At 48.3% G+C, this 27254-nt stretch overlaps 1 protein-coding gene across 1 annotated transcript; it reads right to left on the bottom strand.

Moving 5' to 3' along the window:
- On the bottom strand, positions 1-23892 carry LOC119394053 (uncharacterized). Its single transcript, XM_037661274.2, has 6 exons — positions 23652-23892; positions 21767-21912; positions 15558-15641; positions 13991-14029; positions 10458-10508; positions 1-144 (listed from the first exon to the last, which is right to left on the bottom strand). The coding sequence occupies exons 1-6, from the start codon at positions 23731-23733 to the stop codon at positions 115-117; spliced, it is 432 nt and encodes a 143-aa protein (XP_037517202.1). The 5' UTR covers positions 23734-23892; the 3' UTR covers positions 1-114.
- Between the last annotated feature and the right edge of the window lie 3362 nt (positions 23893-27254).

Below are 27254 nucleotides of genomic sequence, written 5' to 3'. Positions count from 1 at the left end.
TTCGTCTTTTTTTTTATTTTGTCTTGACAGCGTGGAGCACTCGCATTCAACAAAGCACAGGTCAGTGTCGGCCGTGCGATTTGAACCAACAGCTTCTTCGAAGTCCACCCGGATTCACAACTGAGCATTTTCTTTGATGCATTTCTGGAAAGGAAAAAAAGGAAGTTTACGCTGTGAAAGAGACGAGAACAACACGAAGAGTGCCCTGAGAAAGGGGCATAGTTAGCTTACATGAGGGGAGAATAAGGAAAACGTCGTACGCTTCTTCTTCACTAGTGCACAATAAGGCTTGTTTTTACGACAGCCAAGTGGAGGAGTTAGGATGCTCTCGTGGGCGCTTTTGTCTTTGCACCACTGTACTCATGTAATTCGTGTTTTGTTTTTGAAGCCAAATTTATTCATCATCTTGCCTGCTTTTTCAGATCTATACCGTTCTCTTTCGGAGCAATCACAAAATCTAAAGAAACTACACTGTATTAGATGTGGCAACAAAGTTAGCACAAATGCTGCAGTTCCTTCTGGAAACATGCTGCAGCTTAGCAGCAGTGCATGTTTCTCCTCCAAAAGGAGAATTCGTTATTGGGCTAGTTACTGTCTAAGGCTGTTTAACATGTTGTTCCCGGCGTAACCAGGGGCTAGGAAGTTTGAAACGGGATAAAAGGGAACAGGCAACAGACAGAGAAGTGCCAACAACGAATCACCAACACCACCTTCTCTGCCGCTCAACTGCCGTAGTTTGTTTAGCCGTTTATGGCTAAGAGTGGCATTGACAAAGTCATTTTCCTTTCACATCGGAATGGCTGACAACAGTCTTTGTGACAACTGTGGCAGCGAGGAGACATTACAACACATCTTCAGCGACTGTCCTCGCAGCAATGTGCAGACAAGCACTCACAGTCGTTCGTGCTCGACTTAACCACAGACAAATGACGGCAGCAGCCATCTTATAATGTTCTGGCACGGCCGCTCGATCTCCCCCCTTTGGTGCGGCCTGCCGATTCGTTTCGCGAACAAAAGAGCGCGCGTGAAAGGAAAAGTTGACTGACTGGCCACGACGGGAGGTGAGGGCGCTGCATATCGGCGAGGTAATCGCCCTTGCAGCTGCTTGCACTGCGTCGAGCGAAGGTCCCACTAATCCTCCCTGTTTTCTGACAATCGTATCCTGCCGTCGTGCGGTCAGCATGCGATGCAATTTTGTTCTTCTGGACTGCTATGTTTAAAGGCCGAGCTCTGTATCAAAAAGCTACTGAGTCCATTGGCTCAGTAGCTTGGCCAACTGGGCTGGTGGAGATCTTAGCAGCTCTGGAAAACATACTTGGACTTTCTCGGAAACAACTTTCCTGCAAAGTCCTCCGCTTGTAAAATCTTGCAGCATTTGAGTAATAAGTCCTTCGTATCTGAGACTAGTTACGAAGAATCATTACCGATAATTGTCCGATTCATATTATACCGAGATGTGTGTCGCGGAAATAAGTACGTCACCACGCGTAAATAAATCCGCGTGCATGTTAACGGAAACTGAGAAAAACGCAATTTTTCGCTACTGACAACATCGTGGGCCCTGCTCCAACAATTTTTTTTGCCAGTGTGCTCATGTCACCAAAATACCTCAAATCTATACAGTGGCTAAAATCCATATCGTCGGTATTCAGGAGTAAATTTGGATTTGGCTCTTATAGATTGCAACATTTCATTTGGGCTTGAATTAGCACATAAAAGAAGTCTAAATCGCTGCGAATGAACGATGTAGCAATATTTTGCGACAAAATTAACACCATCCTTGTGCTTCCATCGGTGCCGTCCTTTGTTGCATGGCGTAATGGCGATGACTATACTTGTAGAGCGAGTGGTCCTTCCAGGCAAAAGGCGCCCCATTCTGGAATGTCGGCAGCGTTTTCTTGTTTTTGGCATCTATTGAAGGCCTTCAAAAATGCTCCAGCTCTCCTTCTCAGCTCGTTTCATGCCCCGGCCGCCATTTCGGATCACTTCTTCTCAAGGAATAGACCGGTTCTCAATTATATACTTTTGCATTGCTCGTCATTTGTCACGTGTTGTTATTTGTGGGTATTGTCGTATATAATTTCTTATTCTGCACAATAAACCCACTTGGAAGTTAGCGCTCGTGTGTCTTCTTGTCCTAGTCCTCAGTTCGGGCTATAGCAATCATCATGACATACCAATTAACTAGGCCAAGCCGCCACCCTTCTAAACCAATATCCTCATTTCAGTTGTCTTCTATTTCAAGTGTACCATCTTAAGCTGAGGGAATAAAAGAAGGACATGATGCTGTCGAGTGAAACCCGAAAAAAAACACTATAAGAGGCAGAAAGAAGTAGGAAAGTCGGCCTCCTACTCAATATATTCGAGTTTTGCCCTACAGCATCGTCCTTGAGTCAGTACGAACTCGCCCAAAAAAAACTAATTGTGGAACGAACGCACGATAGCAAACTAGAACACAAATGAAACAGGTTAACTGGATGCTACCGTGTTGATTGTTTTGGTCACGATTGTTGAGGAGGAGGAGGAAGAAACTTTATTCAGAAAAAAAAATAATAAAATGCAGGCAGTTTGGTCGGGCCCTCAGTCCAGGGCTCCGCTGGCACGAGCGGCTCGCTGTACCTGGTCAAGCAAAGCTATTTGACTCTGCTTGTCCTCGTGCGCAAGCCATGCCTCCCACTGCCTGTGAAACATGTGTGGTTGCTTAGTGATGTGTGGGCTGTCGATGTGTTTGGGCCTCTGGGTGCACTCCCATGTTATGTGGCTGAGTGTTGGTGCTTGTGAACACCACGGACAGGTATCTTTAAATCTTGAGGGATACATTCTACTTAGATGGTACAAATTGGGAAAGCTATTGGTTTGTATGCGTCTCCAATCCCTGCTTTGTTGGCTATCCAAGTCAGACAGCGCTTGATGGATCTCGCTCAGTTTTATTCAAACAGGTGCAGCATATGGCTCTTTTTTGTATTCGAAACTGCCTTTTTGAGTTAACGTTACGATCAGGAATTGCCCCCATTTTGATTACAATTACTTTAAAAGTGAAAGATACTTAGACTCGCTTTACGCTTCCGTGAAATTTAGCCCAGTTTTGATTTCTGGAGTTGGCTCTTTTAGAAAAAAATACAAAAAACACCATACATATTGCCACGTGCAGTTCTTTATCACTTTTGCTATATTCGGTTTTCGGCCAGAAAGACTGTCGGCAACGCTCAGCGCGAACAGCGCCTCATTGTTCGAGAACCTTCGCGATCGTTGTAGATCGTTTTGCTAAGATTGCGCGCAAGACGCGCACACTCGAGGTTATTCTAGAATTTGCACGACAGCCAGCGATAACGCTGGAATATTCGACGGCACATGTTTAAATGCCGACGCGCTTCACGGCTTGCCAGTTGATCGACGGACGACGACCTGTTCGCCGCTATCATTGTACAGCGTGTATTGCTGTAGTTCTAGTTCTCATTTTCCGGCCACAAGTTCGGCCAAATAAACAGTTTTATCCTGCAAACGCCGACTGCTGTCTTCGTCGACGTCACGACCACGTGACATCTGGTGGAGGTGCTGCTTCTTCCATGATCCGGACGCCCCCGCGAAGCGCTGACCCAAGCCCAAGCCGCGAGGAGGACGACGGCAAAGAAAACCCGGATCGTCGGACAAGCCGCAGACAGAAGGGACTGCAGCCAGAGTAGGGGCTCCTTCCCGAACAAACCAGGCAGCCCCAGGTCCCAACACCAACCGCAGCGACGATGACCGACCCCGTGCAGCCTGCGCCGATCTTACTCCGGCAGCCCAAGGAGCCGCCAACCATCCGCGGGTCGTCATTCGAAGACCCGGAAACCTGGCTCGAGACTTTCGAAAGGGTCTCAACATGCAAACACCTGGGACTCCGAGGACAAGCTGCGCCACGTTTACTTTTACCTTGAAGACGCAGCAAAGGACCTGGTTCGAGAATCGGGAGTCCACTCTTCGAACTTGGGACACCTTTCGCAGCGCTTTCCTGCAGATGTTTGCCAGCGTCGTCAGAAAAGAAAGGGCCGCAGCCTTGCTAGAGACGCGGGTCCAACTTCCAAATGAAAGCGTTGCCATATTTGGAGAGGAAATGACCAGACTGTTCCGTCACGCTGACCCAGCCATGCCCGAGGACAAGAAAGTCAGGTTGCTCATGCGAGGGGTAAAGCAAGAGCTCTTCGCTGGGCTGATGCGGAACCCAACCTCGACAGTTCAAGAATTCATGAGGCGACGATGATTGAGAAGACGCTGGAAATGCGCAACCGCCAGTATAATCGCCGATCGATTCAAGACAGCCCAGCTGTTCATGCCGTCGGCTCCGACGACCTGCGTGAAACGATCCGAGTGATCGTGCGGGAAGAACTGCGCAAGCTATTACCCTTACCACAGCCTGAAGTTGCCTCGATTGCTGACATCGTCCGAGAGGAAATTCAGCAGTCTCTGGGCACCCCCGAGTCAGCGCAGCAGCAGCTGCAAGCAGTGAGCTATGCTGCTGCAGCCCAACGCAACGCCCCCTCTCCTCGCCCACGTCAAGACGCCGCGCCGCCCCAGCAGTTCCGCCGCCAGGCACCACCGCCGCCGCCACCGACGTCATACCGCCCGCCAGCCGGCCAGCGATACACGCCGAGGAAGACCGACGTTTGGCGCGCCCCTGACAACCGCCCGCTCTGCTACCACTGCGGGGAGGCCGGCCACACGTACCGCCGCTGTCAGTACCGACAGATGGGGCTTCGAGGATTCGCCGTCAACGCGCCGCGCCCGCAGCCAGGCGAACGGCCTCGCGACATCGACGACTACCTCACCGGAACACAGTGGCAAGAACGACGACCTTCCCGCTCGCCTTCGCCGGGCCGCTACATGTCACCGCACCGCCGGCAGTACACTGGCCCAAACCGGGGCCGGTCGCCTAGCCCGTATCCGGGAAACTAAGGCAGCAACCGATGGAGGTGCGGTTGCTGTACGACGAAATGCCGAAGATCCTCCGCGGCCGCCGCCGACGACAGCGCGACGAGACCTGCAGAACACGACGCTAAGCAGTCGAAGCCCTGCCGACGAAACCTCGCGGATTGAAGAAGACCCGACGACGCAACATAGAAGCAGCGGAACATACCGACGCAGCCGTGACCCGAAGCCGCGACCCAACCACAATGCAAGACGACGAACTAGCGACCTCGACGTTATCATCGACGGCCACAACGTCACCCCTCTCGTCGACACTGGGGCCGACTATTCCGTCGTCAGTGGGCCATTCGCCACCAAGCTGAAGAAAGTAAAGACCGCTTGGAGTGGACCCGAAATCCGGACAGCTGGAGGCCACCTGATAACGCCGATTGGTGTCTGCACGGCGAGAGTCACCATCAATAACTGGACTTATCCTGCGAGCTTTGTAATCCTACAAAACTGCTCCAGGGATGTGATACTTGGAATGGACTCCCTAAGTGACCATGGCGCCGTCATCGACCTGAGGTCTGAGTCGATAACACTAACCTCAGACAAAGCGCTCCCGCCCCGCGCGACGCCAGGGAACCATGCATTGAATGTGATAGAAGAGCAGGTGACCATTCCGCCGCGTTCCAGCGTCATTATTTCCGTCGGCACCGAAAAACCTGCGTATGTTGAAGGCGTCATCGAGGGCGATCAGCACCTACTCCTGAACCGTCAAATTTGCGTCGCACGAGGTACAGCCAAGCTGCGTGACGGTAAAGCAAAGGTAGTGCTGACAAACTTCAGCCACGAATATAAGCACCTCATCATTGGTACGACGGTCGCCTACATCGAAGAATGTGTAGCCGCCAGAGATGCTTTAGCCCTCTTCGATGCTGCCGAACCTGCTTCGACGAGTCGAGGCCCCGAACCAGATTTCGACGTCAACCCGAGCCTTCCGAAGGTGAAGCAAGACCAGCTCAAAACCCTGCTCCTGCAATACAAGGACTGCTTTTCATCGTCGTCCAGACTTCGGCAGACACCGATCGCAAGACATCGCATCATAACAGAAGAAAGTACCAGGCCACTTCGTCAGAGCCCGTACATAGTTTCGACGCGAGAACGTGAGGCCATAAAGAAACAAGTCGACGAAATGCTACGCGACGACACCATCCAGCCTTCAAAGAGTCCGTGGGCGTCACCCGTGGTGTTAGTGAAGAAGAAGCATGGGACCCTACGTTTCTGCGTCGATTATCGTCGCCTGAACAAAATCACGAAAAAGGACGTGTACCCTCTCCCACGCATAGACGACGCCCTAGATCGACTCCACAACGCGAAGTACTTTTCTTCGATGGACCTCAAGACCGGCTACTGGCAAATCGAAGTCGACGAGAGAGACCGAGAAAAAACTGCCTTCATAACACCGGACGGCCTGTTCGAGTTCAAGGTCATGCCCTTTGGTCTTTGCTCGGCACCTGCGACTTTTCAACGAGTCATGGATACTGTATTAGCTGGCTTGAAGTGGCAGACTTTGTGTTTTCCTCGAACATCGACGAACACCTCCAGAGACTTCAATCCGTACTTCAAGCAATCAAGAACTCCGGGCTCACCCTGGAGCCAGAAAAGTGCCGCTTCGCGTACCAGGAGCTCTTGTTTTTGGGTCACGTGATCAGCAAGACTGGAGTGCTCCCAGACCCGCAGAAGACAGCTGCCATCGCCGCTTTCCCGCCACCCACCGACAAGAAGGCCGTGCGCCGATTTCTCGGCTTGTGCGCCTATTACAGACGCTTTGTCAAAGACTTTTCACGGATAGCCGAGCCAGCTCACAAAGACCGACGTCGAATTCAGGTGGCAAACAGCGCAAGTCGAAGCATTTCATGAACTCAAACGACGCCTGCAGACACCTCCGATACTTGCGCATTTCCACGAATGCGCCGATACGGAGATGCGCACCGATGCAAGCAGCGTAGGACTCGGCGCCGTCCTTGTGCAGCGGACGGGTGGACTGGAAAGGGTTATTAGTTATGCTAGCCGGTCGCTGTCTAAGGCAGAGGCCAACTATTCCACAACAGAAAAGGCGTGCCTCGCCATCATCTGGGCTACGTCAAAGTTTCAGCCCCTACCTCTACGGCAGGCCCTTCAAAGTTGTGAGCGACCATCACGCCTTGTGTTGGCTAGCTAACTTGAAGGACCCTTCAGGTCGCCTCGCACGGTGGAGCCTAAGACTTCAAGAGTTTGACATTACAGTCGTGTACAAGTCCGGAAGGAAACACTCCGACGCCGACTGCCTGTCTCGTGCCCCTGTCGACCCACCACCGCCCGACGACCCGGATGATGATAGCTTCTTGGGAGCCATAAGTGCCGACGACTTCGCCGAACGACAGCGAGCTGACCCGGAACTCAGGGGCCTTGTGGAATACTTCGAGGGCAGGACCACCGTTGTTCCGAAGGTATTCACGCGGGGACTGATGTCGTTTTTCTTGCGCAACGGTGTTCTCCTAAAAAAGAACTTCACACCGCTTCGAGCCGATTGCCTTCTCGTGGTACCCTCGACATTGCGGCCAGAGGTCCTCCAGGCTCTCCACGACGACACGACGTCTGGACACCTGGGTGTTTCTCGCACGCTAGCGAGAATACAGGAGAAGTACTACTGGCCGCGCCTTTCCGCCGACGTCACCCGTTACGTAAAGACCTGCAGGGACTGCCAGCGACGCAAGACACCGCCTACTAGGCCAGCCGGACTTCTGCAGCCTATCGACCCGCCTCGACGGCCGTTCCAGCAAATCGGGATGGACTTACTGGGGCCGTTCCTGACGTCCAATACCGGAAACAAGTGGATCGTCGTGGCAACTGACTACCTCACCTGCTACGCCGAGACAAAGGCCTTGCCCAAAGGCAGTGCCGCCGAGGTAGCCAAGTTCTTCGTGGAGCACATCGTCTTGCGTCATGGCGCCCCAAAGGTCCTCATAACAGACAGAGGTACCGCCTTTACTGCGGACCTATCTCGGGCGATCTTCAAGTACACCGAGACGAGCCACCGCCGCACCACCGCCTACCACCCGCAGACCAATGGCCTCACCGAGCGTCTAAATAAGACCATCGCCGACATGCTGGCCATGTACGTCGACGTGGAACACAAGACATGGGACGCCATCCTTCCTTACGTGACCTTCGCGTACAACACGGCCGTACAAGAAACGACACAGATGACGCCATACAAGTTGGTCTACGGACGGAGCCCGGCAACGACGCTCGACGCCATGTTACCAACGTGACCGACGAGGAAAACATCGACGTGACCACCTACCTACAGCGCGCCGAAGAAGCACGACAGCTCGCCCGCCTACGGATCAGGAACCAGCAGATGACTGACAGCCGCCGCTGCAACCTTCGACGACGCCACATGGAATACCAACCCGGTGACCGTGTATGGGTGTGGACGCCAATACGCCGACGGGGACTTAGTGAGAAGCTTCTTCGACGATACTTCGGACCGTACAGGGTACTTCGACGCCTCGGCGCACTCGACTACGAGGTTGTCCCTGACGGCATAACGAACTCTCAGCGGCGCCGTGCGCGACCTGAAGTCGTCCATGTCGTGCGCCTGAAGCCATATTACGCGCGTTAGTGAATCTAAGGACTGTGCTTTTGCTTATTGTTTATTGAACTTTCTTGCTTTATTCTTGTTAATTATTGTTGCATGTATCGGCCACCCCCCCTACCCGTGTTCTGTTTTAAGCATCGGGACGATGCTTTTTCAGAGGGGGGCATTGCCACGTGCGTTTCTTTATCACTTTTGCTATATTCGGTTTTTGGCCACAAAGACTGTCGGCAACGCTCAGCGCGAACCGCGCCTCATTGTTCGAGAACCTTCGCGATCATTGTAGATCGTTTTGTTAAGATTGCGCGCAAGACGCGCACACTCGAGGTTATTCTAGAATTTCCACGACAGCCAGCGATAACCCTGGAATATTCGACGGCTCATATTTAAATGCCGACGCGCTTCACCGCTTGTCAGTTGATCGACGGACGACGCCCTGTTCGCCGCTATCATTGTACAGCGTGTCTTGCTGTAGTTCTAGTTCTCATTTTCCGGCCACAAGTTCGGCCAAATAAACAATTTTAGCCTGCAAACGCCGACTGCTGTCTTCGTCGACGTCACGACCACGTGACATCTACACACAAAATATTAGGCCTGGAAAGTCTATGTCGCAATAAAAAAAAAGAAGACGAAAACAAGCGTTGCACATAACAGTTAATTAGCAGGAAAGGGTTGCTCATATATATATCCTTTCGTCACGCATGCGCATACAGGAATAAAGCAACACGTGTACATTATAGGCGGTTGAGCATTAAATGAAATTAAGAATCCTGCAGATCGAGCCGAATTATCGCTTTGCTGGACTCCTAGTGTTAATATATGCGCCAACGCCTCTGATGTATACATGTGATTTTATTCCTGTATGCGTATGCGTGACGAAAGAATATATACGGGGAACTCTTCCCTGCTAATAAACAGTTGCGAGTAACGTGTGTCTTCGTCTTCTTTCCTGTGTTCGTCGTTTGATTCCAAGCGATAATACGTCTCAGCCAGTCCTCTGCCTCTATTCCAGCTGAAGTGAGCGCTGCCTGTCCATGAGAGCGTCTCAAGTGAAGCATGACAAAATACTGAGCAGAACAACATGAAACTGCCCGTGCAGATAGCTCACAGTCCGGCTGAAGGGAGCTTCGGGAGAAACCCCCGCTTCGCCGATAGCGAGAGCCATAGCCGATGCAGCGGGTTGAAAGGGAACTACCGCTTTCACAAGCGGAGAGGAGCATTCGGCGGGCCGCACCAAAGGGGGGAGATCGAGCGGCCGTGGTTCTGGGAAGTCATCGCATGTGAACGCAATGAAGGCATTGCTCAAATGTTTAAAGACAGCAGACTTGCACCGGCGGTTACAGACCAATAGCGATATTGTGACTGTGAGGAATGGGCTTTGTGTGTGTGTGCTCTCTGTTTCTCTCTACCTCTAACTTTCAACCTCACCTATTAATTTCCCCAGTGTAGGGTAGCATACCAGATTTTCTCGACTGGTTAACATACCTGCCTTTCTTCGCTCGACTATTTTTTTTTCCTTGTACTTATCTATCTATTGCCAGAAACACTGCACTTATCTATCCACTGCCAGAAACACTAGCTGTGTACTAACATTACTTTACGGCTATAGCAGTTCAGTTACCTAAGAAATTGCGACTCCTTTGAGAACAAAGTCTTAGGTATGATTGGCGGTCACAGCGGCTGGCGTTCCCACGGAGACGAAACGAAAAAATGCTCGTGGTCACTAAATCAGATATAGATATGGGATACACTGGCACACCAAATTGTCCGAATCATCTTGTCATTGCTTTAAGTTCCACCTCGGGTGTTGCCTTTTTACATAAACCCTGCATTTGTTGTTCAGAAAGAATTCAAGCTACCTCTACTGTAGAGAAAGTACACTTGGTTGCATGATAGATGAGTTAACATGGAACATATCGCTGACACTTACTCCCATTTTGGCAAAGATGGCGATTTCATCTTGTGTCATTCCATTTGATTCCTGCGCAGAGATGGTATCATTATCCAGCATGCTCATTTTATGCTAGTGTGCATTTAATACGTGTACTGATTCCACTGCGTAATTTACTTGTAGAGTTAGGAAGCATAGTACAAAAAAATTCATGAAGCTTGCACTAATTTACGCAAGGCTTAAAACAGCGAAACTGAACGATTCTGAAGACTAATATGGTCGCTCCTATGTTGTTTCTAGGCCTTAGCTAGGTGATGTAGGTTGTTTCTGGGTTGCCTCTAGGTCGTTCCTAAGCTTTAGCTGGGTGATCCTAGGTTGTTTCTAAGTTGATTCTCAGCGCAGAGATATTTGAGCTAAACCACAGAAGTCACAGACACGACATGGATGTCCAAACTCCAGAGACAGAAACTCGCACTGAAACCAAGCGTTCCTACCTTTCTTAGGTCTACGGCACGTCGTTCTTGGCGTGGGCCTTCCATCGCTTCGGGTTCCTATCAAAGCCGCCGTTGCCTTTCCCGTTACCAAGTATTCTATCGTTGTACAGTGATCACGTATTGAAATAGGACAATTTAGGGCTAAGTAATACGCACGTTTTCGTTTATACCGCTTTCGGTTCTTGTCATATCTGCGTAATTTGAACTCGAACGCGTAGATCAGAGCCAGCATTATCTTTAGAAACCAGATTCGTCGCGACATGACGTAGTCAACCCGAGCAATCGCAGATACAAGTCGTTATACTAAAAATTTTGATGTCGCATTTGAATCCGTGAGCACTGTACATACGCGGGGTCTTCGGCTCGCCGCCGTCGCTTCGCAGCCATTAGTTGTGGGGCTGACTGTTGCCTTCTTCACTTTTAGTGGGCCAGTGGTGAGTAGGGGGATTTACTCCATTTCTGTGGCACATGCCCATATATAGTGATGATAGTTCTTGCCTTCTTTGTTTTTAGTCGACCAGTGTTGAGTAGTTTGATTTACCCAATTTCTGTGGCACATACACGTTTATGATGGTGATAGTTATTTGTTTGTCTTACAAGGAACGCTTTGCTAAGCAGATTCACTGTTAAAACCATACCATAAGCGTGTTACCTTCAGTGGAGTGCGTAATATACTATCACTGCAAAATGACAGTATGTCAGCGGGTGACGTAAGAATAATGAAAAGAATGGCTTAATTTCCTCAGGTGTCGATATAAAAAAGAAGGAAAAAGAAAATACCGAAATGTCTGCAATAGTTTTTTAGACGTTGAAAGAGTTTTAGGTTATGGAGTCAAACTTTACTCCATATTTTTCTTTCTACCAAATTCTTTATTTATTGCTGCACTTTCTTACTATATATCATATTTCATATTCGTATTTGCCCTAACTATTCATCTCATTATCTCCAAATTTTTAAAAATTTCTATTACTTTTTCTTTTTTAATTGAGAAACTATAGCTTATATTAGATTTTAGAGATTTCCTTTCAAAAGCTTGGGGCACGCTTGAGCTTTGCTTTCAGGAGCTGAACGCGATAGCGTAATCGGGCCCCGTTCGCATCGCCTTCTCGTATACGCTTGCCAGGATTCACTTATCAGTGGGCGCCTCAACCGTTACGCGAGGAAAGTTGAGCGTAACATTGGCCGTTTTAATCACTCCTAGAATACCCACTACAACTACAGTAGCGAAGTGCCCACTACGCAATATCTCGTCATTTCTCGAATTACCGAAGCTCTATCTGCGCGTCCGTGAATCAGTACGCGCACCTACGCAGCTGCACGGTTCATTGATGTTGTGGTTGATAATGACGATCTATTACGCCCGAATGCTTTGTAATTGTTGCCCTTTGCACCACCCACTCGCTGTGCAACACACGTGGCGTGACACCTGGTGTGATTATACGCTTCTACACGCAATATTACATGTATGAACGCGACTCATCGCGTTACCAGAAGCCAGTGTAGGTTTTTTTTTTTTTTTCGAAGCCTTCAAGAACCGGCTTGGCTCTATGGTAGAGCAGCTGACTGCCACGTAGAATGCCGGCTCCAACACCTATTTTTGGAGTTATAGCTATACATCTCCAGGTACGAGCCAAGCGCCGACGATAATCACGTGCTTCGTTCCACGCGCATCGTGTGTCGTCGGCGCGTTCTCGAAAACGAACAGCGGCTCGTGGTCAGTCTTTCGTGCCACCGCTGCCACAGGCGCTGGATGCATCCAGCTTCACTCCGCATTGGCGCCGAGAGCGCTGACGGCATGGATCAGCGTCTGTGCTGAGCAAGACCGAGCTGACGCTCGACAAACTTGGTTTAACACCTTTCATCCACGGCAGCATTTTAACGCGATAGCGTTAGAGAGCTTGTGTCGCAGAAATTCCGGTGTCGGTGTCGGCACCGTTGGTTGTGAGCGAAAAGTCGTCCGTGAGCGAAAAAATCGAGAAAGAAGCAAATAAAAGTAAGAATAAAATCTTCGGTCCCATTGAGGATCGAACCCGGGCCGTTCGCGTGGCAAGCAGGTGTCCTACCACAAAGCCACGACGTTACTTGCAGCTGCTTCAGAAGAAAACACTACATAAATGTCATGTAGTGAAGGAGTCTCCTTAACGCATTGTGTTCGGCAGGTGTCACGAGAAAAACGAGTCCACTCGGCGATTTGTAGGCGCATTGGCGAGACCATCAAACTACGTCGAAAAAGGCCGTGATAGTGCAGTCATCGCCGCTAAAAACACACACGAACTTTCAAACAGCTCTAAAAATGGACAACTATGTCCATCTAGCGGAAAACATATCAAGCCAACGCTGGCTTTCTAGAGGAGGCGTTGATCAAGCAAACAGGCAAACGCTAGATAATGTGCAGCCATCTGTGAGGCATTGTGAGGAATATGTCTGGACTCTTTATGGCCTGCGAGATGGCAAGCACGCGGCGTACATCTTGGAGGCCATGCGATTCTTGCTTTAGATCGAAAGCCTCTACCAATTGCGCGCGCGCGCACATGTGTATCTGTGTGCCTGTGTGTGTAACAATGCAGATTAATACGCATGCACTTAGTGGTTGAAGTGCGCACTAGGGGCCGGATATCGCTATCGCGTTCAACTCTTAAAGGCGAAGCTTAAGGGTCCTCCAACTTTTTTTTATTATTATTTGTCTCCACATCTATTTTCCGCTCACAACCAACGCTGACTATGCCGACACTTACACTAACGCCGACACGGGCTCTGGGGCTCCCTAAAGCTATCGAGTTCACCCTGTTCTTGGCTAATCCTCCTGTGTAGGTGTGCGGCAAGTTAAACGAACTTCTAAGCCTATCATCCTCACACACACAAAAAGATACACGCTTTTGCTTTTTTTTTATTGCTTTAGCTAACCGTGGCTAGAGCATTGACCATTGTGTGTTCAAACAAGATAGCTTTGTTTAAATAAACACGGTTAGTGTGCACTACGAAAACGAAACATAAGCTACAATAGTCAGCATAAATTACGACACAGTACAAATAGTATATGGTTCTAATGGTATAAATAAATGAGTGAAACACGTTACCATAAATTGCCGTGCTTGCTCTGCGAAGCACTCTTTCACCTGAGGAGTAACAAAATAACAGATTTAATTATTCGCTCAAGTACTACAATGGGTCAAATGATACGGCTGCAATCGTTACGCAAAACACACGTTATATACGCCCTTATTTCCTATCTTCACATAGAGCTATCGCCAGGCTTAACAACACCGCTGTAGATGTCTCTTTAGCGGATTTAGTTTAAAAGGACCACTCGAAATAAACAAAAAAGGATATTAAAGTTCTCGCTGTAAGCTAGCGCATCAAAAGTACTCAAAACGGTATCCTCCGCAGGTAAGACAGAGCTACTCAGTCTATTCAGGTTAAGTGCAGTTGCGTTTGCGCTTGCTACCTACAGGAGAGTCAGTATCAGAAAGTATGGAAAATGTACGCAGTGAGTATATAAAATAAAGTAATCCAGAACATACATTTTCTGGAGAATAAGCGCGCACAGAAAAATGGGAAACATAAAAGAAGAGGCGAAGGCGCAAGCACTAACTGACAACTGACACTTTTTTGTTTAAATGAAACCAAAACACATAAAACAAAACGCTTCGTACATCCCTTTCGGTTCCAATGTTGGAGTGGGCCGCTTCGGGTCAAGAAACTAGTACGGCCTCATGGACATCAACAAAGGTTTTCCATTCATCCTTCCATTCGTCGGGTGGCAAGCCCTTACACACCTCTATTTAAGTAAGCATCAGGATACTCAATCTATACTTTACGCAAGGTTAACGAAGGCTGGGCAACGCACTTGTCACACGTTTTGACTTCGCCGCTTGTTATTTTGTGTTTCCCGCTTTTTATGCGCTCCTATTCTCCGAACGATGTGCCAGTTCGCCCAGCACTCCACTCTCCTAAATCCAGAATATAACAATAAATATGGCATTATGAAAACTGAATACTCCAGAAGAAGACTTGAAGGAAAACGAATCGAGTTCAAAAGAAAGGGAATATAAGTTTAAAAAGTGTATCCGCAAACTGTTACCACCAATAGTATGTCACAAGGTATTCTTTCACCTGAGGAGTAACGAAATAACAGATTTAATCATTCCCTCAAGTACTACAATGGGTGAAACGGTACGGCTGCAATCGCTATGCAAAACACGCTTTATATATGCCCTTATTTACTACCTTCACGTGAATCTTCGAAAGCATTATATATGCAGCCATTTAAGAACTGTCCTGTCACTCCACTTTGTCAAGAAGACACTATGCCTGGATTCCGTCATGGTGTCATCCTAGGACTGTTGCATTGACCGTAGTATGTCACGTTTACGGAGTACGTATACACGTGGACAACACTGCACTCTGGCCTCCTCTAAATAAGTGAATTTCTCGTGAAGTAGCATGTTACAATAATCGTAAACTCTTGTTGCACAAGGTTTTCACAGAGTGGCGCAACATTAGGAACAGCATTTTTTATTTAGCTCTGAATTCCTTTGTTACCACATCATATAAGCGTAGTAGCGTGCAAACTTTGTCTATATAGGCTAACTGATCGTGCTGTACTCAAAGTTTATCGGCTTCAAGTCAGACACTGGTACTCACTGCAGATTGCTTTTCTACAGGGTTCGCTATGTCCTTGGTCCTTTTGGCACATTCGGTCATGCTCGGGACCATACTTCCAATGAGCTACTCATAAAAGAAAACAAAGGCAGGTAAGACATGGAATTGTCACTTGGCATGCACCACACTGTTACAGCCAGAAAGAATATGGTAAGTGAGAAACCACGAGCAGTCGCGTGCGCTTTGAAGAATCATTTCGTGCTTTACTGTTATTTCGGGCTCCTGCACGGTGGAAATGAAACCTAAGAGTTACGCCAAAGAACGAAGATGCCACAGAAGAGTAATACGTTTGGTTATTACAGTGTCTAGAACTACATTAGGGAGCTCCTTGAGTCCAGTTAGCATTCCATCGTGTGTGCCACGTGACCCTTGTTGCAAGGGTGTTACTGCATTATCAGAGACCATTAACAGATGCGTAAAATTTAACCGTGCAACCACTGACGCAGCACCTCCCTGTGGCTGCAGCTAAAAATCGAATAATGAGAAACGCGGCAATAACGTAACAGAACTGTCGTAGCTAAATTTCATTTCTGGTAAAGAAAAGCAAAAAAATCATATTTCATATGTCTTGGCAGCTCTCTCGCTCCCCCATTTTATGCAAGACTGCACCCAAGCAGAAGTGAAGTCACTCGCGTTGTTAACAATCGTAATTTTAAAATTTTCCTTTCCGTCTTTTAGCTCGAAATCGTAGAGAAATAGTTAAAATAAAAGACAGAAACATTGATCAGGTTGTACTCGCGTTTATTACACCACTCTGGGGAAGGGGAAAGCAGAAAAAACACGATCGTACAGACCTCTTACATGACGATACGCGAATGGCACGTCTTTTGAGATAATATAACATTATTTATATTCCCTGTACTTTAACACGCAGCCTAAAGCCCAAGTATACCTTCATATAGGCCTAATATAAAACTTGCTTCCTGACGTCGGGATATAGAGCGTTCTCCTCCAAGAAAAAGTGAGGTGGCCCGAAAAAAAAAAGAAAGCTCTAACTATAACAGGAATGACATTTCCATAGAGGGATAGTCATCGTAAATATATATTTTCTATAAAACGTTTTGGACTCCACTACATTCGGTCTTTGCATAGCCGAAGGGAACGTGAACAGGCAATTTCAGAAGTTCTGTTCGCATTAGAAATAAAGGAGAAAAAATAAGAAGATTGAATGCGCGCAAATTCATAAGTGCTGTAAAGGTGTTTATTGACGGCGCGATTGACGGCGACGATGCACAGCGACGACAGTCACGACGGAGCGCAACCTCGCAGACTCTCTCGAGCACAAGCACGAGGGGCGTGCTCCCCGAGAAGAGGCGAAGAGGGCGACCCACTAGAAGGACAGACTGTTGGGCGAGTTGGTAATGCATTCTGTAAAAACTGCGCGAAAAACGTGGACAAAGAGAGAAACGGACGACACAAGCGCATACTAACAACTGAAAGTTTATTGAAAAAACACAGAATATGAAGAGCAAATAAACCACGTGTGCAAGGTTAAGCAACAGACAGTTACAAGTGCGCATCGAGATACGCAATCTCCACCTCGTGCAACGCCACGGATGGCCTGGCAACACAACTATCTCCGGCTTTGAAGATAGAATACGCTTCAACAATCTCACGTATAGTACGTTCCTTGTGTCTTGCTAGAACTTTCGTTCCGCGGAAAAGCGGGCTGCACTTACAATCGCGACAGTGCAAAGACAGATTTGTAGAAGGCTGTCCTTTCATCGACAACCTGTGGTCATTCAATCTCTGATTAAGACAGCGGCCAGTCTGCCCGATATAACTGTTTCCACAGGAGAGAGAAACAGAATATACCACACCTTTGCAACATTCCGATAGTCCGTCCCTGCGTTTTACCCCGCACTCAAACCACTTTGGAGATGCACCCTCCACCTTTCTTTCGACAGCCCCGCAAATCCTGCCCAACTTATTCCTCGCCGAAATACCACGTGTACTCCGTACTTCGCGCCAACCTTCTTGAGGTGGTGCGAGACACCATGCAGGTAGGGGATGCTGACCAGTGCATTCTTATCCGGATCACTCGCAACAGGGTTGAACCTTTTCGCTCGGACTTCAGGTTGCGCAAGATCTTTTCACAAAGGCGGGCCAAAACAGGCCCAGGGAAGCGGGCCTCCCTAAGCCGCACCACCTGCCTGTTGAAGCTTTCCGCAAGAAGGTGTGGGCATGTTTTCTTTAAGGCTGCGGTCAAACAAGAAACAGCCACCCCGTTTTTCACTAGCTTAGAATGGCTGGAACGAAAATCCAAAATTGGCTTTTCGGAACGTGGTGAATAAATCCAGCAAACATGGGAGCCACCGAACCGAATGACCAAATCAAGAAACTGCATAGCACCCTCTTTGGGAACCTCAAAAGTGAAGTTTAGACCACACCCTTTCTCCTTGAAAAAGTTTCAGAGCGTCCACTCTAGCCCCAACACATCGACAGGAATCTACGAGAACAAGGTAATCATCAACATACCTAAATGTTCTTACAGCAATATCCGTTAGGTCAGGTTCAATTTCCCTGTCCACTCTGCTCAAATAAATTTCGCTTAATACCGGGGCAACGCTGGACCCAATACAGACACCAGACTTCTGAGTATAGACATTTCCACCCCAACCGATCACAGTGGACCGTAAGTACAAGTCTAACAGTTCCAGAAAAGCACCAACAGAAATACCACAATTGTCCTGGAATACTTGCTCGTCATTATCCTTAACAATGCAGTCCTTCACATAGGAAAGGAGTTTATCGTGCGGCAATGAATAAAATAAGTCCTCAACATCAATGCTAAAAACCCGAAAGAGAGGCTCCAATGTCAGTCTCAAAGAACTGGATCACTTCAGAAGAGTTTTTCACACGATACGGATCCATAATGCGCAAAGACGACAGGTGCTTTTGCAGAAACCTCGAGACGTGACGCTGCCAAGTCCCACGTTCACTCACAATTAGACGAAAAGGCACACCGATCTTGTGTGTCTTCGCGGTGAAGAACACATGAAGCAGGGAACACTTTTCATTCTTTACTGAAGCAAGAACTTTTTCCAGACTCAAATCGTTCAGTAGACTGAGCGCTTTCTTTCTGAGAGGACGGCCCATTACAGTGTTCCAATGCTTCTCTACAATTACCTTACCCCTGGTACGAAAAGGGAGTCCTCTGGCGACCTAACAGCTGGTCACTATGAGCGGGTCATGGTAGGGCTTGAGGCGCTCCACGTTGACAATGTCGCGCCCTCGACGACGCATGTCCGAAGATGGTTCAATGGGTTCAATCAGGTAGTTGACCGGGGATGTGCGTTCGACGACACGGTAGGGGCCTTCGTATTTGGGCTGTAGTTTGGAAGAGAGGCCAGTTGCAATGGTAGGGACCGAGAGCCATACGAGCGCTCCAGGTAGGAACGCGGGTGCAGAAGTGTTGGTCTCACCGCGGATGCTCTTCTGCCGCTCTTGGTCATGCGTAGTAAAGGTTCTGGCAAGCTCGCGACACTCCTCAGCAAGTCTGGCTGTGGCAGAAATAGGCGCACACTCAGATCGATCCGGCTTGTATGGAAGGATTGTGTCGATGGTGTGCGACGGGTGCCTGCCATACAATAAGAAAAATGGTGAGAAACCAGTGGTGCTTTGAGGTGCGGTATTGTAGGCGTAGGTGACGAAAGGCAGAATGGAATCCCAATTTGTGTGATCGGCGGAGATGTACATCGAGAGCATGTCGCCGAGCGTGCGGTTAAAGTGTTCCGTGAGCCCATTCGTCTGCGGGTGGTAAGCAGTAGTTTTGCGGTGAACAACGTTGCACTCTTTGAGGATGGCTTCGACGACTTCCGACAGGAAGACACGGCCTCGATCGCTCAGCAGCTCCTGGGGTGGACCGTGGCGCAGCATGAACCGGCGGAGCAGGAAGGAGGCTACATCGCGCGCTGTAGCCGCTGGGAGGGCGGCAGTTTCGGCGTATCGCGTAAGGTGGTCTACAGCGACGATAGCCCAGAGGTTACCAGCCGACGTCAGAGGAAGTGGCCCATACAAATCGATGCCAACGCGCCCAAACGGTCGGTCAGGGCAAGGTAGAGGTTGCAGACCCACCGGCGACAGGTGCGTTGAAGTTTTGCGGCGCTGACAATCGATGCAGGAGCGAACGAACTTCTGCACGTAGCGGTACATGCCTCGCGCCAAAAGTACCGTTGGCGAATGCGGTGGTATGTTTTCGATACACCAGAGTGCGCACACTGCGGATCAGCGTGGAACGATTCGCATATGTCAGAACGCAGACTGCGGGGTATTACTAGTAGCCACTGGCGGCCGTCGGCGTTGTAATTGCGTCGGTGAAGGAGGTCGTCGCGAATGGAGAAATGGTGGGCTTGACGACGCAACGCGCGAGTGGATGGTGTTGCCGATGGATCAGTGAGCAAGTCTATCAGTGAAGCGATCCATTCATCCTTCCGCTCTTCGGTAGCAATAGTGTGAATGTCGATGGAAGAAACGGCATTGTGAGACATTGAGCTGTGGGTATTGTCGTCAGGCAAGGGGGAGCGCGAGAGTGCGTCGGCGTCAGCATGCTGGCGTCCGTTGCGGTACAGCACGCGGATATCGTAGTTCTGCAGGCGAAGTGCCCAGCGGGCGAGGCGGCCTGATGGATCCTTCAATGATGACAACCAGCAGAGTGCATGGTGGTCGGTGATGACATCAAATGGGCGACCATACAAATAAGGTCGGAACTTCGTAAGGGCCCAGATGATCGCCAGGCATTCCTTTTCGGTGACGGTGTAATTGGTCTCGGCTTTGGTGAGCGTACGACTTACATATGCCACGACATTTTCAGGGAACCCTGGTTTGCGCTGCGCAAGGACAGCGCCAAGGCCAACACCGCTGGCGTCTGTGTGTGCCTCTGTAGGGGCCGTAGGGTCGTAGTGGCGTAGTATGGGAGGCGACGTCAACAAACGACGGAGCTTCGCGAAAGCGTCGTCGCACTCTGACGACCACGAATTGAGGGGCCCGTTACTTCCGAGGAGCTTCGTCAGCGGTGATAGGATAGTCGCAAAATTTCGAATGAAGCGCCGAAAGTAGGAACACAGTCCTACGAAACTGCGCAGTTCTTCGACGGACGTAGGTTTGGGGAACTCGGTCACGGCCCGAAGCTTGGCTGGATCAGGGAGAATGCCGTCCTTGGACACGACGTAACCGAGTATGGTCAGCTGCCGTGCTGCAAATCGGCACTTTTTTAGATTCGGTTGTAGACCGGCGTCGCTCAAACGCGTCAAATCATGCCGCAGGCGTCTTCGCGCATTCAACAGTGGTCGCTGAGTCCAGTCATCGTTAGGAAGTGCAGCAGTGCTCTGATCGCTGTATGGGCATAAAACAGCGCATTGCAAGATAACTAGGTACGATGCCTCGTGCCTTTCTGGGTGGAATGAGAGCATACTACATATTCTAAAAGAATTTAAATTGAGGGTGTTTCGGTGCCATTACTACATTCTGATTATGTGGTAATAATAATAATATCTGGGGTTTAACGTCCCAAAACCACGAAATGATTATGAGAGACGCCGTAGTGGAGGGCTCCGGAAATTTCGACCGCCTGGGGTTCTTTAACGTGCACCTAAATCTAAGTACACGGGCCTCAAACATTTTCGCCTCCATCGAAAATGCAGCCGCCGCGGCCGGGATTCGATCCCGCGACCTTCGGGTCAGCAGTCGAGCGCCATAACTACTAGACCACCGTGGCGGGGTCTGTATATGTGGTAATCCATGATGTGTGACCCCTTATTATTCGTGGCCACCTGCGGTTTTCTTAATATGCAAACTATGCACAGCATATCGGGTTACCTGCGTGTTCTATCACCAAGCTGCGGTCCTGCGGCCGATATTTGATCTTGCTACCAGAAACGGGGCATGTAACTCACTGTCCTTTCTTTGACTAAGAAAGAAAGAGATTGCGACCTGTTTTAGCGGTCTCAGTAATTGCGTCCTCATGGAAGATAAAACATTGAAGCTGCGCACTCCATAACGACACTTTCAATCTCACATAAATTCTTCAGATGCCTTTATGGCATGAATTTGCAGCTCACTGCCGCACCAAACAAGCTGACTCAACGAAACGTTTATGTCGGATAGCAATGCGTGAGCGGTGTGTCATGGTGACCGTCTAAACTTTGTCTATGCAATTGGGTAATTTTGGGTGCGCACAGCCCGGCACTCACCTTCTTCACTATCTCGTCTCTTATTCCTTCGGTCATGTTAAAGCACACACGAGTGCTCTCAATCTTCTCAACCAACATTTCGGCCTTTACTTTGTCAGGAACGAATTCTTTCACCATATCTTTAAGCTGGTCGATGACGGCGTCCACTGCATCACAACAAATAATGACGCTGTGAAATTATCTCAGCGCGCAATAAACTTCAAATCGTTAAGGAAAAATGGCATTCTTTATCGTGCAGTAATCGCAGTCACTTTCATGCGACGACATCTATAGGCATCTTCGCGGTCAAGTAGGCTAAGAGGGAAAAGAAAAGTATGTTTTCACAAGCCGTTCTCCTTTCATAGCTTTCATTTCGCCATTTTGTGACAGAGCTCTTCTTCCTGTCAAGCGTTGACAGCTGGGCTAGTTGGTTCTGGTGAATACTGTGAAACAATGTACTGAAGAACAAAACACACAACGCTGGCGTTGTATGTCTCTTTCTATTTTCTCCATGTCTTTGTTCGCCAGTGCAATGTTTCACTCTTCTTGGTGATATTTTCGCAAAACACAGTTCACGCGCGCGCGTGTTGTGTGTGTGTGTGTGTGGTGTGTGTGTGTGTGTGTGTGTGTGTGCGTGCGTGTGTGTGTGTGTGTGTGTGTGTGGTGTGTGTGTGTGTGTGTGTGTGTGTGTGTGTGTGCGCGCGTGCGTGTGTGTGTGTGTGAATGAAACCGATTCCCACAGTGCATGGGATCTGCCGAATTTTTCTATATAAGGCGGTTCTTTCGTCAATAAAGCATCAGTTGCAGTACAGCGCTTGGTTTTGTGTTTGTGTCCTTTTGTGCGCTGCTTCATCAAATATCTTGGCCCACCAACTTGCCCATCGGTGCGTATTAAGCAACCTTCGTACTCACGCAACTTGTAATGTGGCTTGGAAGACGATAATTTTCATTGCCATTCATACAGACGCCGAGCGCAAGCCGGTGAATACCGTGAGTGCATTCGAACGTGTTACATGGTCATGGGAGTGACCTGATCGTGTCATACCGTTATTGTCCCTTCACTGGATAAGTACCTATGCACATTAGCACATATCCTCTTAGAGCCCCTTTTGTATATCCAAGGCACGTTCCACACCTTATCGTTTGGCAGTTTTACGCGAATTTTGCACATATTGCCTAGTGCCTACGAATAATTATAGGTCTTGCTTTCAAGCCTCAATTACGAAGACGCCAGGGATCACATACAAAAAAACAGCGCGTAAATATTGCTTGAGGAAACCTAGTTTCGAAACATTTTCTTTTGCCACTTCTACTTCATTATTTACCATGCGAGTGCATATTTTCTCTTACTAACACAAACTATACGTCTGAGATACGACAGCTCTGACGCGACATGAGGTTAGTGTGCAGTCTGCGGTTGTTGCGTAACCGACTTAGTGAGCACTCATGCTTCCTCCTCAATGTCTAGTTTTGTAAACGCTCGCAAGGAACGCCGTAATAGAACAACTACGCGAAATGCATTACGACTGCGGTCGTAACTTCCAGACTATACTCGAATGATGCATTTATTGAAAATGTCACCATTGTATAATATTCACCTCCAAGGCAAGGAAATTCTATACAAGCCTGGGGCACATACACGTTACGTGTATAGCCTACTGTTACCTGAAAAGTGTCGAATTATATGTGTACGTTCCCCTAAGTTTCACTTAATTTGCTCATTGACACCGGAGTAGTGAAGGATGATGTTCATTGAAGGTGTAACTTTAGGACAGTTTTCTGTAAACATGAGCAAGTCCCACCTATATAAGACATGAGATATCACCCGGTACTTCACTGTCACCGAGCTATCTCGCCAGAAAATTAGGGGCACGTAGGTCCGTGTGAAAGTGATCGAATCACCAACCTGTCAATGGTTCCTCAGTGGTACTTTGGGCTGCGACTGAGGTGATGCACAGCATCGCGACAAGCACCACAACTGGACCCATGGTGCTCAAGTCACCAAGAAAGAGTCAACGTCAGTATTCAAATATTAATAAACTGCTCACTAATTTACGTTAACCTAAACTTTTACCGCACCTTAAGGTATGCGCTCGGTAGGACTTGTTCCTTGTGTGATGTGTACTTCACAGCTTGCTATTTTATACGACGCTTCATAAATGGCGCTTGTCCCAGCTGCGCCCACATCGGCAGTCACACCTCCACGACGCTGACGCTAGCGGCGTACATTCATTCTATGGCGCCGGGCCAAGCATGAACAAGCGTCACTTTTGTACCGTTTTGTGTTGCTTTTCACTTTGAGTACGTGGGGGTGCGAGCGCATTGTCCAGTTATTTACATACTCTTGCACAACCGGAATTCTGCGCCGCGGAGCAAATACTCTCACGGTCATCGCCATATTATCAGCTGTCCAATGGTAGTACGCAGTCAGAGGCGTTCGTACATAGCCTGAATGGATCCAAGTGACAGCGTCCGGCATAGCTTTCAATGAAGGTCAGTACACAGATGCAGAAGGCGCGACTATTTCTACGAGAAGCCCATGTCAAATACGGTACGAGTAATTATAAGTTTTGTGTATTTGTTTCACGGTTCCCATTAAATTTTTTCCCATCGCTCTATTCAGAGGCCTGGCGATAAGTATAGAAGATAGCAAGAAAAAAGGCAAATATATATCGTTCCGTAGGCCTGATTCTTACGTGAGACGTTTACATTCTTTCGGTATTATGCGCTTCTATTGCACACGTCAAAACATGCTGTCATCTATCATGTTGATTTAGTATAGCGATTCGTTCTTTGCTTACGGTCGCCTATTGAGCGTAGCAGGGTAGCAACCGCTGTTTTCGCTTTCCCCACACACACACACACACACACACACACACACACACACACACGCACACACGCACACACACACACACACACACGCACACACACGCGCGCACACACACACATACCCACACACACGCACACACACACACATACACACGCACACACACATACATACGCAGACGCACGCGCGCACACACAAATACACACACATACACACACGCACACACGCATACACACACATACACACGCACACATACACACACACATACACACGCACACATACGCACCCATACACACACATATATACACACACATGCATACACAGACGCACGCACACACATACACACACACGCACGCACGCGCGGACACACACACACACGCACACACACGCACGCACGCACACACACACACACACACACACACGCGCGCGCGCGCACGCACGCACACACACGCACGCACGCGCACACACACACGTGTCGGCAAGCATTTATAAAGAAGGAGCGTAGGTGCGCAGCGGTCTGTGCCGGTGGTGGGTAGACCGCTTTGGAGTGATTCGTGCGGCAGGACGGGGACGATGAGCAGGCAAGACTAATGAAGTGCTAGGAGAGGAATGGTAAAACTTGTGAAAAGTCACATCCTAGATCTCAGGTGTCTTAGCTCCAAGTTATCAAGATGTGCTTCGGATTTTAATTTTGTAACACTACTTTGGAAAGAATAATCTGAATAGATGTAGTGATCTGCGCGATTTTGTACTGCTTCAAGCGCTTTAGTAACGTTAGTTTGATGTGGGTCCCAAGCACAGCATGCGCATTCTAACTTCGGCTGGACGCATATTTGATAAGTTAACAGTTTCACGGATGGGGGAGCAAGACGCAAGTGCCTTCGAAAGTATCCTAATGTGCGGTTACTTTTGTTAATGATGCTTGTGAGAGGACCAGGAAAGATCTCCTGAGATAGTGATGCTGCCGAGGTACCTGCATGAACTTACAGGAGAAATCGCAGCGTTGCACAGGACGTACTGTGGTGGAGGGAGATTCCTTCTGCGGGTAAAAGAAACTAGCACTGTTTTAGCAGTGTTTAGCGACATAAGCCATTCACTACACCAAGCAGTCATCCTATCCAGGTCCTCTTGAAGTGATCGGGTGTTATGATCGCTATGAACAGGACGATAAACGACGCAATTTTCCGCGAACAGACGTATGTTAGATGAAATGTTGGCGGGGAGATCATTAATATATATTAGAAAAAGTAGTGGGCCCAAGACGGTTCTTGGGGTACTCCAGACCGAACAGTGCTTCTGCTTGAAGAATGATTGCTAGCATGAACAAACTGCTCCCGATTGGCATGAAGACGGTGTACCTTTTTTCGGGACTCGGACAATATTGCCCACTCTCCAGTCATCCGGTACCTCACCCAATGATAACGACTGCTGAAAGATATGGCATAACATTTCGCTGATGGCATGTTTGGTTCTTTTTAGAATTTTTTTGTTGATGCCATCAACGCTTGTCGATGACGAGAGCTTTATAGAGTCAATTACATTTGCGATGCCCGCCGGATTGAAGGTGATATCAGCCATAGTGTTATGAGCGTAGGGCTGAAAATCGGGTAAATTGTCAACAGGTTCATCAGTAAAAATGGAAGAAAATGTGCGTGTAAGTGCTTCCGCAGTTTCACAATCAGGAATGGGCTGGTTTTGGTGATCGTGCAATGACAGTGGTTGCAAGTGATTAGGATTTAGAATCTTCCAGAATCGTTTCGGGTTATCGTGAAGCATGTTCGGCAGTGTGGACGAGAGAACGTCACGTTTGCTTCTGCTAGAAAGTGATTCGAATACCTTTTCTGCGTTGCGATGCTTCTGCCATGTGCAGTCTCTGTTCGAACGCTTAGCAGCACGGAATAATCTTTCTTTTTTGTTATTCAAGCGTTTTAGTGTTGAGTTGAACTAAGGTGATGACTGACTTCTTTTCTGTTACGGCTATTGTAGGCACATCTGTATTTATCAGGTCATGCATTTTGTTTCTAAACAGGAGCCAGTTTGCGTTCACAGAGCGTTCTAAAAAGCCAGAAAGCAAACTTGTGGAAAAATTTTCTAGTTCGATTTCCATAGCTGCGTACTTTCCTTTATCGTAAAGTGTTATATTTTTTTTTCTTTTTTTGCGGATGAGAAGTAAGCACGAGGTCAAGTATGTTAGATGAATTTAGGCTTTGACGTGTTGGCCTGTTAACGAGTTGCGTCAGTCCGAACATGAGACATGTGTTGATCAAGCCGCTTTCGGCAGCGTTCACTGATATGAGCGCATCGGGGTTAGACTCCTAGCACTTCATTAATCTTGCCTGCTCATCGTGCCCGTCCTGCGCGCTAATCACGCTAAAGCGGTCTACCCACCACCGGCACAGACCGCTGCGCACCTACGCTCCTTCTTTGGTGGACACTACCCAGAGATGCTGTGCTCCAATCCAACCCGCAAGCTTTCAAGTGGTTCATTGAATCATTGTCACTACATAACAGCCCATCCCTCATGGCAAACCCCAAGCTGGGGTATCTGAGGTATATATATATATATATATATATATATATATATATATATATATATATATATATATATATATATATATATATATATATATATATATATATATATATATATATATATATATCACATGGCACCATCGCCAAAGC

Source organism: Rhipicephalus sanguineus, chromosome 5, assembly GCF_013339695.2.
Source record: "Rhipicephalus sanguineus isolate Rsan-2018 chromosome 5, BIME_Rsan_1.4, whole genome shotgun sequence".
Taxonomy (NCBI): Eukaryota; Metazoa; Arthropoda; class Arachnida; order Ixodida; family Ixodidae; genus Rhipicephalus; species Rhipicephalus sanguineus.
This window is presented reverse-complemented; position numbering and strand designations above follow the sequence as displayed.